Source organism: Equus przewalskii, chromosome 23 (assembly GCF_037783145.1).
Source record: "Equus przewalskii isolate Varuska chromosome 23, EquPr2, whole genome shotgun sequence".
Taxonomy (NCBI): Eukaryota; Metazoa; Chordata; class Mammalia; order Perissodactyla; family Equidae; genus Equus; species Equus przewalskii.
The window spans coordinates 22,999,847-23,013,884 of record NC_091853.1 but is presented as its reverse complement, the minus strand read 5'-3'; the positions used below and the strand labels follow the sequence as shown (position 1 = coordinate 23,013,884).

The 14,038-nt window shown below is 34.7% G+C and overlaps 1 protein-coding gene across 4 annotated transcripts in view; it reads right to left on the bottom strand.

The window, feature by feature from the left end:
• LPGAT1 (lysophosphatidylglycerol acyltransferase 1) overlaps window positions 1-14,038 on the bottom strand; it is a 75,619-nt gene that overhangs the window by 18,542 nt on the left and 43,039 nt on the right. For all 4 annotated transcript variants that reach the window (XM_070591277.1, XM_070591276.1, XM_070591278.1 and 1 more), the window contains one exon: window positions 12,350-12,476. In XM_070591277.1, coding sequence (XP_070447378.1) covers window positions 12,350-12,476 — 127 coding nt within the window. The remainder of the gene's footprint in view (window positions 1-12,349; window positions 12,477-14,038) is intronic.

Below are 14,038 nucleotides of genomic sequence, written 5' to 3'. Positions count from 1 at the left end.
AATTATAGAAATTTAAGCTTCTGAAAGCTCACTTTTTTATGTGCGTGAGGAAGATTCGCCCTGAGCTAACATCTGTGCCAATCTTCCTCTATTTTTGGCATGTGGGATGCCTCCACAGCGTGGCTGATAAGTGGAGTAGGTCTGCACCTGGGATCCAAACCCGCAAACATGGGCCACCAAGGCAGAGTGCATGGAACTTTAAGCACTTGGCCACGGACTGGCCCCTTAAAGCTCACTTTTAAATTATGGATAAAACACTAGAATATAAAAACCCAGACTATATAACTCGAATATTTCAAGATCCATGATTTAAAGGGGTAAAATCTATTTAGTGTCTATTAAATGGTATGCATTTTAAATGTGACTTATTAAATTCTTATAACTACATGATGAAAATGCTTTTGTTGCGATTATTCAAATGATTATTTAAACCAAAATTCTAAACTGCAAGCTTTTCCTTTTTCAATTAATTTTTTAAATTGAAGAGTTAATACATTCACATTGTAAAAAGAACCTCAAATACTGCAATGAGAAGTAAGACGTCCTGCCCAGAGGCATTCACTGTTGACAGTGGAATACCAACTATACGGCAGTCACTGCTGCCTTTTTTGGGGGGAGAGGGGACAGGCAGCAATTACTTTTTGGACTTTTGTTTGTTTTAAGTGCTGCATGCTAAATATCCAATTAACTTATAAGTAATGCTTTATTATACTGATTTTAAGATGTCTCCCAATTTCAGAGATGTTAAAATGTGAAAAAAAATCTTAATTAATGAAATATGGTATAGGATTTCTTGCTTATTGTGTTTTTTAGAACTTAATTCTGGTATCTAAGAAGTGATGTGACTTTATCTCTATGGGATGGGCTTCAAATATCACCTTTATAACCACCAACTATAAGAAATATAATTAGAAAATAATCCTGACTCCACTGTCACGCATTACAGATTTCCAAGGGAAGACTCTCTGGCGAGGAGGGAACAGCCAGTACAAAGAGCCTGAGATGGGAACACCCTTGTCACATTCAAGGACAGCAAGAAAGCGGGTACAACCAAAGTGGAGTGAGTAAGGGGAAGTAACAGGAGATGAGGTCAGAGGGTAAGAGCGGGTCAAACAGGGCCTTAGACACCATGTAAGTCTCCTTGCCTTTTTAGATGGGTAAAGCCATTATGGGATTCTGAACCCAAGATTGACATGATCTGACCTAGATTTTAAAAAGATCACTCTGGATATCACATTGGAAACAGACACTAAGAGGGACGAAGGTAAAAACAGAGCGACCAGTTAGGAGGTTGTGTAGTGACCTAGGAGCTAGGTAGAGGTGATAGTGGCCAGGACAAGGGTGAAAAGAAGTGGTTAGATCTAGGATATATATGTAAATATAGAACCAAAAGGATTTCCTCAGTGAGTAGATGTGAGATGTGAGAGAAAGAGAGGAGCCAAGGATGACTCCACGGTTTTTGATGTGAGCAACTGGAAGGATGGAAGTTGCTATCAATTATGAGATGCAGAAGGCTACAAAGGAGCATATATTTTTAGGAAAATCTAAAGGTTAGTTTTAGAGATGATTATTAGTCATCCTACTGAAGAAATCAAGTGGTCAAATACAAAATTCTGTTTAGCTTAGTCCTTTGAAGAAATACAACACTTTATTTAGCCATTCCTCTACTGCTGAATATTTATGTTGTTTCCAATTTTTTACTCTTACAAAAATGCTGCACTAATATCCCTTTCTCTAGAAAATGTAGTCCCAAGTATAACTGTTATGTCACAGAGGACTTAAGATACCACCAAATTGTTCTTCAAATTGGCTGCACCAATTTGTGTGTCATTTTCCCTACAACCTTACCAATCAGTACTTGATAACTGATGAGCAAAGAACAGTATTTTCTCTTATTTTGTATTTCAATCATCTTTTCACATATTTTGATTTCTATGAATAAGGAAGTCTTTTTATATCTTGTCTATCTTTCTATTGTGTTTAAAAATTATTATTGATCTGTAGAAACTCTTTAAATACATACTCAATATTAATCTTTGTTGGGTCTGGCCTGGTGGCACAGCAGTTAAGTGCACATGTTCTGCTTTGGCAGCCCGGGGTTCACTGGTTCGGATCCCAGGTACGGACATGGCAACACTTGGCAAGCCATGCTGTGGTAGGCATCCCACATATCAAGCAGAGGAAGATGGGCATGGATGTTAGCTTAGGGCCAGTCTTCCTCAGCAAAAAGAGGAGGATTGGCAGCGGATGTTAGCTCAGGGCTAATCTTCCTCAAAAAAAAAAAACTTAATCTTCCTTATATGCATTTCAAACACCTTAACTTTGTTTATGGTGGTCTTTTGCATACTCCAGTTCTTAATTTTGATGCATTCAAATTTATATTTTTTCATGATTTATGACTTACAATTTTTGTGTAAGAAAGGCCTACCCTACTGTGAGGACATTAGGAGTATCCTCTATTTTCTTTCAATACTTTAGAATCTCATTATTGATGTTGAGATAAAAATCCATCTGGGATTTATTTGGGGATATGGTACGGGGTAAAATTTTAATTTTATTTTCCCCCATACATAGAATCAATGGTCCCAAACCATTTCATTTATTGAAAAATTTGCCCTTTCTCCACTGATATGTGCTGCCTACTCAATCATACACAAGTTCCCAAAGAAATCCAGATCTTCCCATCTTTCCATCGATCTGGGTCTGCCCTTATACTATACTGTTTAAATTACACTAAGCCTTGATATCTGGTAGGAAGAATTCCAGTTTCGTTTATCTTCAAAGCTATCTTAGATATTCATTTATCTTTATTCTCTCAAATGAATTTTAGAACAATCTTGTCAAGTTTCCATAAAAACCCTCCTGGATTCTCATTCTAAATCCTTCCGAATATAATGTAATGGAATTATATTAAATTTATAGATTAATTTGGGAGAGCTGACATCTTTACAGTTTTGAGCCTTCCCCTCTATGAATACAATATCTCTATCTGCTTATTCAGGTCTTTCATGTTCTTCAATGAAATTTTTATATTTTTCTTCATAAAAGGCTTATATATTTTTTAAAGTTTTATTGGTAGTACTTTATAGTCTTCCTGCTTCTGAGAATAGTGTCTTTTTTAAAATTACATCTTCTATTTATTGCCAGGATAAAGGGATACCATTGATTTTTCTGTGATGATTTTCTATGAAGATTGCTGACCTCTATAAATAGATGGTGAACTCAGTGTCTTGGGTTTCCTATGTAGATGACTGTGATGCTTAACTTTATGTGTCAACTTGACTGGAGTAAGGGACGCCCAGAGAGCTCGTAAAACATTATTTCTGGGTGTGTCTGTGGGGGTGTCTCTGGAAGAGATTAGCACTCAAACCAGTAGACTAAGTAAAGATCACCCTCACCAATGCAGGGGGGCATCATCCAATGCACTGAGGGCCTGAATAGAACAAAAAGGTGGAAGAAGGGGGAATCTGCTATCTCAGCTTGATACACATTCCTCTTACGCCCGTGGACATTGGCGCTCCTGGTTTTGGGCTTTCAGAATCAGAAGGGACTAACACCATCACCTCCCCTTCTCCCTCCTTTCTCAGACCTTGGGACTCAGACTGAATTAACCATAGGCTATCTTGGTTCTCCAGCCCGCAAACAGCAGATTATGGGACTCCTCGGCCTCCATAACCATGATCGCCAACTTCTATAATAAGTCTCCTCTTATTGATCTCTCTACATATCCTATTGGTTCTATTTCTCTGAAGAACCCTGACTAATAGAACTATCAGTGTATCAATGGATGATTTGTAGTTCATTTTTCAATTAAGTTTAGAACATTTCCAACACCTTTATAGTTTAGGACACAGCGGGTGAAAATCCTTTTTAATGGCTCACCAAACAACATAAGACTATGGACCTTCTTATATCATCACTATGACAGTATCTCAGGCAAAACCAATCCTCTTTATGTGTTATTACATGCCAGAAGAGGCCTAAATTTTAAATTGAAATTCCTGACATCATTGTTTGGGGTAAAAGGGCTAGAATGAGGAGGTATCATTTTTTCCCTCAAAGCATTGGATATATTTGTTTTAAGACATTAAACTAATAACAGCATTCAAAAACTATTCTGACAGACAACCAGGCATTATATGCCTGCTGATGGAAGTAAGCATCACCACTTATGAAGCATTTCTTGTCAAGCAAATTCAAACCCCAAACTGATGAAGTTTTAGTATCTACCCAGCAATTTACAGGAAATATAGAAGTCAGGGAAACACACAGGATACAATCAGCAAAACCAAAATTATCAAAACTCTACAGGACAAATAGTCTCAAAAACTAAACTATAGCCTCAAAAAATAAGCTATAAGAAAAAAACAAAAGAGAGGGGGGGAATCTATAGATAAAAGGAAACAAGAGATATATTAAGCAATTATAATCTAACTGAATCCAAACTGTTCAAAAAAGTCATTTATAAGACAATCCAGGAAATTTGATAACTGACTAGATATTTAACGATATTAATGAATTGTTATTAATATTTTTAGGTATGATAATGTGTAATGTTTTTTACAAAAAGAATTCATACATTTTAGAGAATACATAATGAAATATTTACAAATGAAATGATATGATGTCTGAAACTTGCTTCAAAATAATCCCATGGGATCTGGGAAATACAGAAGAAACAACATTCACCATACATGGATTTAATTAGTAAGTCTGAAATTTTCCATAATAGAAAGTTTGGGAGGGAAAAACCATTTCTAAAATTATAACCCTTAAAACTTATAAAAACTTGTGACGTTTTTGTTTTCTTATTTTAGGAAGTAAGGGAAAAAACCAGAAAGGAAAGCCAAAATGATATATTAATCACAAATATATATAGGTTTATGCATAAAGTTACTAAAATATTATACTCTGTTTTTAAGTGTTGGTAATTTTTCTCATAAATAATTTCCCCCCATCTCTTTGACAATCACTCTCGCTATTTAGATGTAATTCTAATAATGTTTTCCTATCCAACATTAGAACTAACAGGTTAAATATATCTACTATAAAGGAATCCAAAACATGGATGGGGGAACTATACGTAAGTACTAAGTAATATACTCAGCATAGTATTATTTAAAGTCAAGAATAAAACCTGAAAAGTCTACGATCAATAAGGAAATGGGTAATTAAAATGTATCCACTAACCAGGGTTTTGGAAAGCCACTAAAAATGTAAAGACTTTATAACAATATTTTCTAATACTTATAAAATCTGCAATCTTAACACCTAGTAAATGTATAGTACATTATATGTTCATTAAAATGCTATGGGGATAAAGTAGAATACTAATAACTTTCATGCATATTACAACTACATTAAAACTACACTACAGTTAAAACTAAACTACAGCTACATTAAAAACATACATAAGAGCAAATATTAAAAGGAAATATAAAAAAGGAATTTTAGGTGAACATGCTGGGAAGGAGTTTTTCCCTCTATGAAATATTTTTCATAAATTTATTTTTAAAAAAGCATACAATTAATATTTTATGAAGTATACAATAGAGAACACCTAATAACATTAAAGAAATTTAATCCTTTAACCTCAAATCTAAAATATTATCAACATCCCATCAAAAAAATTATTAATGAGATGTTTCACATTCCTTTTTCCTACTAGTCTTTAAAATCTAGTGTGCATTTTACACTTACAGAACATCTCAATCAGACAAGCCACACTTTAAGTGCTCAACAGCCATAGGTAGCCTTTTGTGCTATAACTGGACAGTGCATGTCTATACCATGAACTTTAGCATTCATACATTCAATTAGTATTGCACTTCTACTATACGCCAGCATTGTTCTAGGAATATAATTGTGAACAAGACAGGTGAAGCATCTGCTCTCATGGAGGTTACTTTCTAGACAGGGAAGGTAGACATCAATGAGTAAACCTTTAAGATTTCCAATAGTGATTGAATTTTTAAATAAACACGCTACCTTCACCCTAATCTTATGTTTCACATCAGCGCATTTTAATATCAGGTTGGAGGATTATCATACCTACTTCGTAAACACGAAACCTGAGGCCGAAATAGTGATATACCATCTCATACCTACCAGAGTTGCAAAAGACCAAAGGTGATGACTTTGACAGAGATGTAGAAAAAGGTGATCTCTTACATACTGCTAATGAAACTGTAATCTGATACAACCACTTTGAGAACCATTTGACTAACCCAGTCAAGGTGAAAATGCACATACCCTATGATCTAGCAATTCCACAGCTGGGCACATACAGATCTTGCTTTAACTCTCACTTATAAGTATACGCTTAGTGAAACAGGTATAAGAATGTTCATTGTGACATTGTTTATTATACTAGCTAACAGACTGAGAAAATAAGTATCCAACAATAGGAGAATGAATAGACAATGTGTGACAATCATATGACAGGAATAGAACAGTTAAATAGTGTTAATAGTTCAAATGAACAAAAGGGAGCCAGAAGTGTAAAAATAAAAAGACCCAGAATGTAACATAGAGTGGAAAAACACACGTTGTAAAATCATATACCATATATGGTAATATACATTTAAAAAATACACACAACAATATTGTATATTATAAATGTATCTGTGTAATAAAAGTATAAGGACAGGAAGGATACACAACAAATTTATGATGGCAGTGGCTTTGTGGGTGGGAGAGAAGTGGTATGGAACAGAGAAGGGGAACGATGGGAACTTCACTAGAAATGTTTTGTTTCTTCTATTAATAAAAAAATCCTGAAGCAAATATGTCAAAATGTTAACATTTGCCCATTCTTCTAGTGAGCATATTTTCTTTAAAAATATTGGTTAAACATTCCTTCTCTGAATTAATTTCCCCTCCCCAAATTGAAAATAAATTCTTGCCCCAAGTCTGTAACTGAATCCTTCTCCAAAGTAACCAAAGTTCCAATCAAATTAGATCCGAAAGCCACACCTGTGCTGTTAGTAATCTATCTATGCCACTACACTCATGGTTATATCTGCTTTTAAGATTTTTGAAATGAAAATATAAGCTACTTCTGCACAAGAGAACCATCTTCTCTAACTCACTGTCCTAATTTGGAGTAAAGTAGACACTTATATTAAGGACAGGGGTTACTTTTGCTTTTAGCCCTATAAACATTCCATCCCTGTAACTAAAATCTAATTCATGTTTCACTTTCCTGTTAACTCCTTAACAGTGGCACACTGTGCCCATCGCTTCTTTAATAGGAATAAGCTGTCTGCTAGTGGGACAGTGATAGAAAGGAGAAAGGAAGAGGAAAAAGTTGTTCCCCTCAAATGTTTCTCATAGTTAAGCCTTAGTTCCTCTTTTAAAACAAGCTTTACTTTTGAAAACGATCAATAATGTAGTTCTATCCATACTAATGAAAAATATTTCCCCAGTTAATATATAATTAGGGGAAGTAAAGAATAAGAAAAGACATCCTTTCTCTTAAAGTAATAAGTGGCTTAGATGCAATCCATGGGGAATGCTAATTTACGAATACTGGACTTATCAATAACCCATATACACTTCATGTATCTTAATAATAATTTGTAAGGTGCTTTGTAGTTTTTAAAACACATTTTTATCAGTATACCATTTGGTGCTCAAACAATGCATTCACAGAAGCAGGGGCTACCTCTGGCCATCAAGGTCCTAGGATGGATTGCCTGAGGAGCTCAGTGATTAGCAAAGTGATCTGGGTACTTAATCTTCATTTACCACAAGTTTTCTAAGGAGTAAGCTCCAAACACTTGCCTTAAAAGTTTGACTTTTGAAAGATAACGCTACCTATTTGTAAGATTGGATCTAGTATATAACCGTGTTACAAATTTTTACTTTCTCATTTATGTGGGATTTTAGGAAAGTATTCCACAGCATATAATTACATGTATACTTAGGGTTCTCTTCCAGAAATCCTAAAAATCAACATAAGCCTAAGAAGTTACTTGACAATATAAAGAACTGCTATTGGAAGACAAAATAGTTTATTTCAGAACATTTAAAATAAGCTATTGCATTCTTAGGCTTTTTCCCTAAGCATCAGTACAGAAACTTAAAATCTAGACGAACCTTCTGCTGCACATTCCGGTAACCTAGACATTCTTTTCGTATTTCAACAAAGACCAAGCGTTTTCTCAGCACTTAACTGTGCTGACACATATGACTAGAGTCACTCTGTAGGGAAAACACCTTTCTTGCTCAGAGATCCCCATCCACCTGTCACAGTGTGTTCCAATGAGGTACAGAACAGGTAGCGGAATCTACTTGGTGGCCTTGACGATAGTTTCCAAGAAGAGAAGAGACATGTATTAAGGAAATAAAAAATGGCCCAACCACTGATTAATGCTAAATAAACAATGCCAACTGTATTGCTTCCCAAGTGGATTCCGATGGTCAGGAAGGTGATCGCCCAATAACAGAGAGCCCGAGCCCTCCAGGGGCACGTTCCACGGCGCTCAGCAGGCACCAGGATGTTTTACATGAGAAAGGACAGTTACTACCTTCCGTGATATGACAGAAGTACCTAGAATATGATAGAAGTACTTCCTGTATGTGGAAACTTAGTACCGATTTAGTACTTATGAATTGTTAAACTTCTCCTTAACCCGTTTGGACTTTCAACGTGGAGTTTCTCTTAGAGTTAGATTTCACTTAATTACCACCACCTCCAAATGTGCTTGGACGTGATCTAAAATGACCGCCCTTTAAGCAGTACTAGTGTTCTAGGATTCATCTATATTAGCTCTTTTCATAACCTTCTACTAACTGCATTATTTCTTTTAAAATAAAGAAATTAAAACACACGGCAATATTCCAAGTGGGATCTGATAAATGCCGAACAGAACAGAATGATTACTTTCTGACTCTCACATGTTTACTCCTCCAGATTATACTGAAAAAAACTAGCAAGAGTACTAACTTGCCCAGCTACACCATAATCACCATGTGATCACTTCAATTAAATTCTCTAAGAATGAGGGCTGCTTTATTAAAACAAAAAAAAAGTCAGCTGAGGTTACAAAGAAAACAAATACTTTCTACATCATGTGAAGCAAAATTGGCTTGTACCAATTTTGTACCAATGGCTTGTACTTGTACCAATGGCTTAACAGTAATGTTAACTGCGGGGAAAAAACATACATTCATGAATAGTTTTTAAAATCTGCCTATAGGTGAAGATAAGCAGGACAACATTAAGCAAAACTACTATTTTTCAGTGAACTTTACAGTTTCCAGGCCACCTTTTCCTCTCTCTCTGGGCACCCATTCCCCACTGTAAGCAGTCAATGTAGTTTTTCTTGCCAACTTTCCCACATTAAAAGAGGAAGAGATCTAACCCCAGTTATCTATATTATTCACATTTCTGTATATACGATTTCTAATGTTGTATTTTAAATCTATTTTAAATGGAAACATCTCATCATTGTTTAAAATTTTTAAGATATAACCAAACGACTAGAGAGTCTGAATAAAAAACAATCTTTCTGAGAACAACAACAAAAAACCAAAATGAGTAAAGACCATCATGTTTGTTTAAACTTATTTTAATTTCAATGGTGTTACTCGTGCCAGGAAAAATCGAGGATAAGCAATAAAACAGATTATTTTGGAACTGAGAAAGCTGGGAGGTAAAAAAAAAAAAACAACCAAATAAAAAATCAACCTTTGTTTCCCTATGCCCAGGGTGCCCTGAGGGCTTAGAACAATACGGGAGGAGACCTAGTCGGTCCATGGCTGATAGAGGCGGTCGTGGGAGCTGCTAACGACAGGGCCCGCACCCTCTCGCACAAGCTTCTTGCGAATCCTCAAAACTATGCTAACAGCAAAACACCAAAAGCACCTCTGTTCTCTCTCGCCGCTTTCATTTGTCCTCCCTTTTCCACCTGAACACAGGTCCTTCCCTTTTCCCTTGGTTAGACAATGATCTCTATTAAATTCCTGTGAAGAAAAGAAAATACCTCCTCACCTGTCCCAGCACTCCTAGGGTATGTATGTTACGTACGTGTGTGTGTGTACAAATAAATAATTGGGCATAATTTGTACTTTAATTATTATTTTGGGGTATGATTCTATAACACAATTTAATCTCTGCTAATCTAACACATTAGAATTTTCTTTACTATTTCTGTCTGGTAATAAAGTCTCTATAAAGAAATATATTTCTGAGAAACTTCTATTTTATTAACAGAAGTATTTTTCTATATTAAATTAACCATTCATCATTTTCTACCTACTATTTGGTTTTGATTTCTAAATCAAGGGTTCTCAATTTTTTTTTTTATTTCTTTTTTAAGATTTTATTTTTCCTTTTTCTCTCAAAGCCCCCCGGTACAAAGTTGGGTATTTTTAGTTGTGGATCCTTCTAGTTGTGGCATGTGGGATGCTGCCTCAGCATGGCTTGATGGGTGGTGCCATGTCCGCGCCCAGGATTCAAACCAGTGAAACCCTGGGCCGTCGAAGCAGAGCGTGCGAATTTAACCACTCAGCCACGGGGCCAGCCCCTCAATCTTTTTTAAAATCCTTTACCTATTTTAAGAACAGAGGGAAAGCTATGAACCTTTCCTGCAGAAAAGTGCAAACATACACAAAATTTTGCATAGAGAAACGGGTTAAAAACTTCTACTTTGAGTGAATTTAAGAGGCTCGCACTTGCTCCTGTTAAAATAATTTTACTAAAAATGGACATTTCTTCTATTTCTAAGATCTCTTATGATTCCATGAATTTTTTCTGAGTATCTAAAAACTAAAATTTCTTCTATTTATTGGTTAAAAAAGAAAAAGAAGGTCTACCATAATAGATGTTTAATGTTTTCTCCCGTCTCAGTTCTTTTTGGGTATGACATTCTAGGAAGATCTACATATATCCAATGAGGATACAATCCACATGTGTCCAATACACACAGATCCAACAGCCATGTACTCCTGGCTTTGGCATTAAAATTGAGCTTCATTTATAGATTACAATTTAAAAACTTACTGAAGTCTAGATATAGGAGAAATTCTTCCAGGGCCTTGGACATAATAAGTAAAATGGACAACATACGTGGAATGGAGTCAGAACAATCATCAAGAATTACTTCCTTACCTTACACATGAACTTCATAATTTGGCAAAGCAAGTCACACAGCAGAATCAACTGTAATTTTATGGTTATCCCTCACATAGCAAAAACCCAAACTGTAATATTTAAGTTTCAAAATTTGTTTCAAATTATTCCAACTCTGTACTTAAATTTCTAAAACTCTGATGATTTACACATATGAAAATATGCTGCCTATTTACTATCAATGGGTATGTAATCTGAGTAGTTTTCCTCTAGAATTGAGGGCTTTTATGGCAATTGTGATATTCCTTGGGACCAACTGCTGACTTTGCAACTTAGTTGCCATGGGTTGAGATCTTTGATTAGGAAATAGAACAAAGATAAATAGCTTATAAAGTGATCAAATCTATCCAGGCCTTATTAGCATCACGCTTTGATATAAATACCTAAAAACATTTACACGAAACTCTTTAAAAAAAGAATTCTACATTAAAAAATCTCGAGAAGCTGGCACAGAATATTCAATACATGTTTTCGCTGTTGTTTATGCAAATAGCACAGGCATACTAAAATATTAAAAATTTAGGGGCCAGCCCTGTGGCCAAGTGGTTAAGTTAGCGTGCTCTGCTTCAGCGGCCCAGAGTTTCGCTGGTTCGGATCCTGGGTGCAGATGTGGCACTGCTACTCAGGCCATGCTGAGGCAGCGTCCCACATGCCACAACTAGAAGGACCCACAACTGGAATATACAACTATGTACTGGGGGGCTTCAGGGAGAAGAAAGAAGACTGGCAACAGATGTTAGCTCAGATGCTAACCTTAAAAAATAATAAAAAATAAAAAATAAAAAATTTAAAAATGTAAGTCACAGCTAAATTATCAATTTAATCATTTAGAAAATCTTACATGACAATGATTTAAAAATAAATTCCATTTCTACTAACACAAATCTACTTAGCCCAAATGAGTATATATTTATCTGTGATGTTTGGCCCTTTAAGTTAAATTACTTTTACTCGAGAGCATCAGGCAATCAAGTAATCATAGTGCCTCAAGAACGCCATTTTTAGAGACTCTTATCACTCAGTGAAATAACTATTCAAATGATATTTTCATATTAAAAATTTAGCATAAGAATGATTTTGAGCCATTTTGGCTATCAATTAAAAATTTAATATTAAATATTTAATTAAATGTTTTAATATAAAAACATTCACACTATCCTGAAATAGTACTTTATGTTGGATACACGCTGAGTACTAACGCAGACTTCTTACCTGTAATGTACATGTGTGACCGTTGGTTTTCTGTATCCAAGGATCCAGGTTTGAATATCCATGGGTTCAGCTTTGGGGTAAGCTATGGTTGTATCTATTACCCACTGGAGGCCTTTTGATTTGCTATCTAAGAACAAATAAAAAAACAACTTAAAATTGGATCAATTTTTATATTATTTATAGCAAATAACACAGTATAGATTACTTGAGGAGTATTAAAGGATACTGACATTCCTTTTGCTTTAAGAAAACAGGATGAACTTTGGTGTTACTGTTCTTTATAAGCAATGCACTTAGGATGAAATTAAGCATTTCCTATTATAAATGAATGAATCTCCAACAAATCAATAAATAACAGAGCACTATTATTTATTGGATGTGCATCATTCAATACAATTAGGCACCATCAAGGTCTAATTTATATTTTATCACTCATAAAAACTGGCCTATAAAAAGCCAGAAGCGAAAGTATCAAATCACAAACTGAAAAACAAACCTCCAAACAAAACAAATCCACACACTAAATATAACACAATATAATACAAACACCAAGAATGTGATACTTGGGAGACTACTAAATATCGGAAAATAAGGAAATAAAATTAAGCGTTTTATTGATCCACATGTTTGCCAGTTGCTGCTCTTGTTCAAAACAAGATAAAAAAACTCCTCCCATTTTAGCTAGAGCTACATACAAATAACGCAATCAAACCTGTCTGCCTTTAGCGGGTATAACAGGTAACTATTGTTATGAGAAGGAATGTGGGAAGTTCTGTTTACTTCAGCCCTTTGCATGCTGTCTTTATTTCCAGAATGGAGTACAAAGCTGAGCAAGAACTGAGAGGGGAATCCTCAGAGAGAATGCTGATAGCTAGACTTTAACATGTAATGGTCTATCTTTTGAAGTATAAAGAGATCCCTAAAAATATAAAACTTATTTTCAAACATAAGTCTAAATATGCATTAGGAATCAATGATATTTTACTTTTGTATGTCAAATAATTATAAACTGGTCTTAAATTCTTAAAAAATTTTAGACAACATTCTGAAGGGGAAAAAAAATACCCGTAAAAGAAACAAGCAAAAAAATAATAATTTTGAAGTAACATATTGCAAAAAGGAAAAGAGTTTACATAAACTCATTTTAATAAGCTACCAGTGAGGTACACACTGAAATGTTCAGGGATCAAGTATAAGATGCATAAAAAAACAAAATATACATAAAAAGATGCATAAAAAAGATGCATAAAAAAACAAAAACCAAGATGGATAACGGATGTATAAGAGGGATGGAGAGAGAGATGATAATGCAAATATACTAAAATGTTATAGAATCTAGTTGGTCAGCTCATGGACATTAACTGTAAAATTCTTTCAACCTTTATCTATGCTTGAAAATTTTTACAATAAAATTATGAGAAAAAATCACCAGAGATCAGTTTAATATCTATTAAAACATACAATAAACAAACAAAAAATACTAATCCTTTTAAAGTTAATCAGACTGGATGAAACCATTTAAAAACAGCAGTCTTTATTAGTGCAACTAATCCTATTTGGAAGACCTTTGCCTTCAAGCTTTGACTTGGCTGACATTGCCACAGTGTCTCTAGCAGAGAAGCTATTCTGAACTTTCCTTTTCTATTAAAAGACTCTTTCAATTTGTCTTTTTAATAGACGATGAAAGAT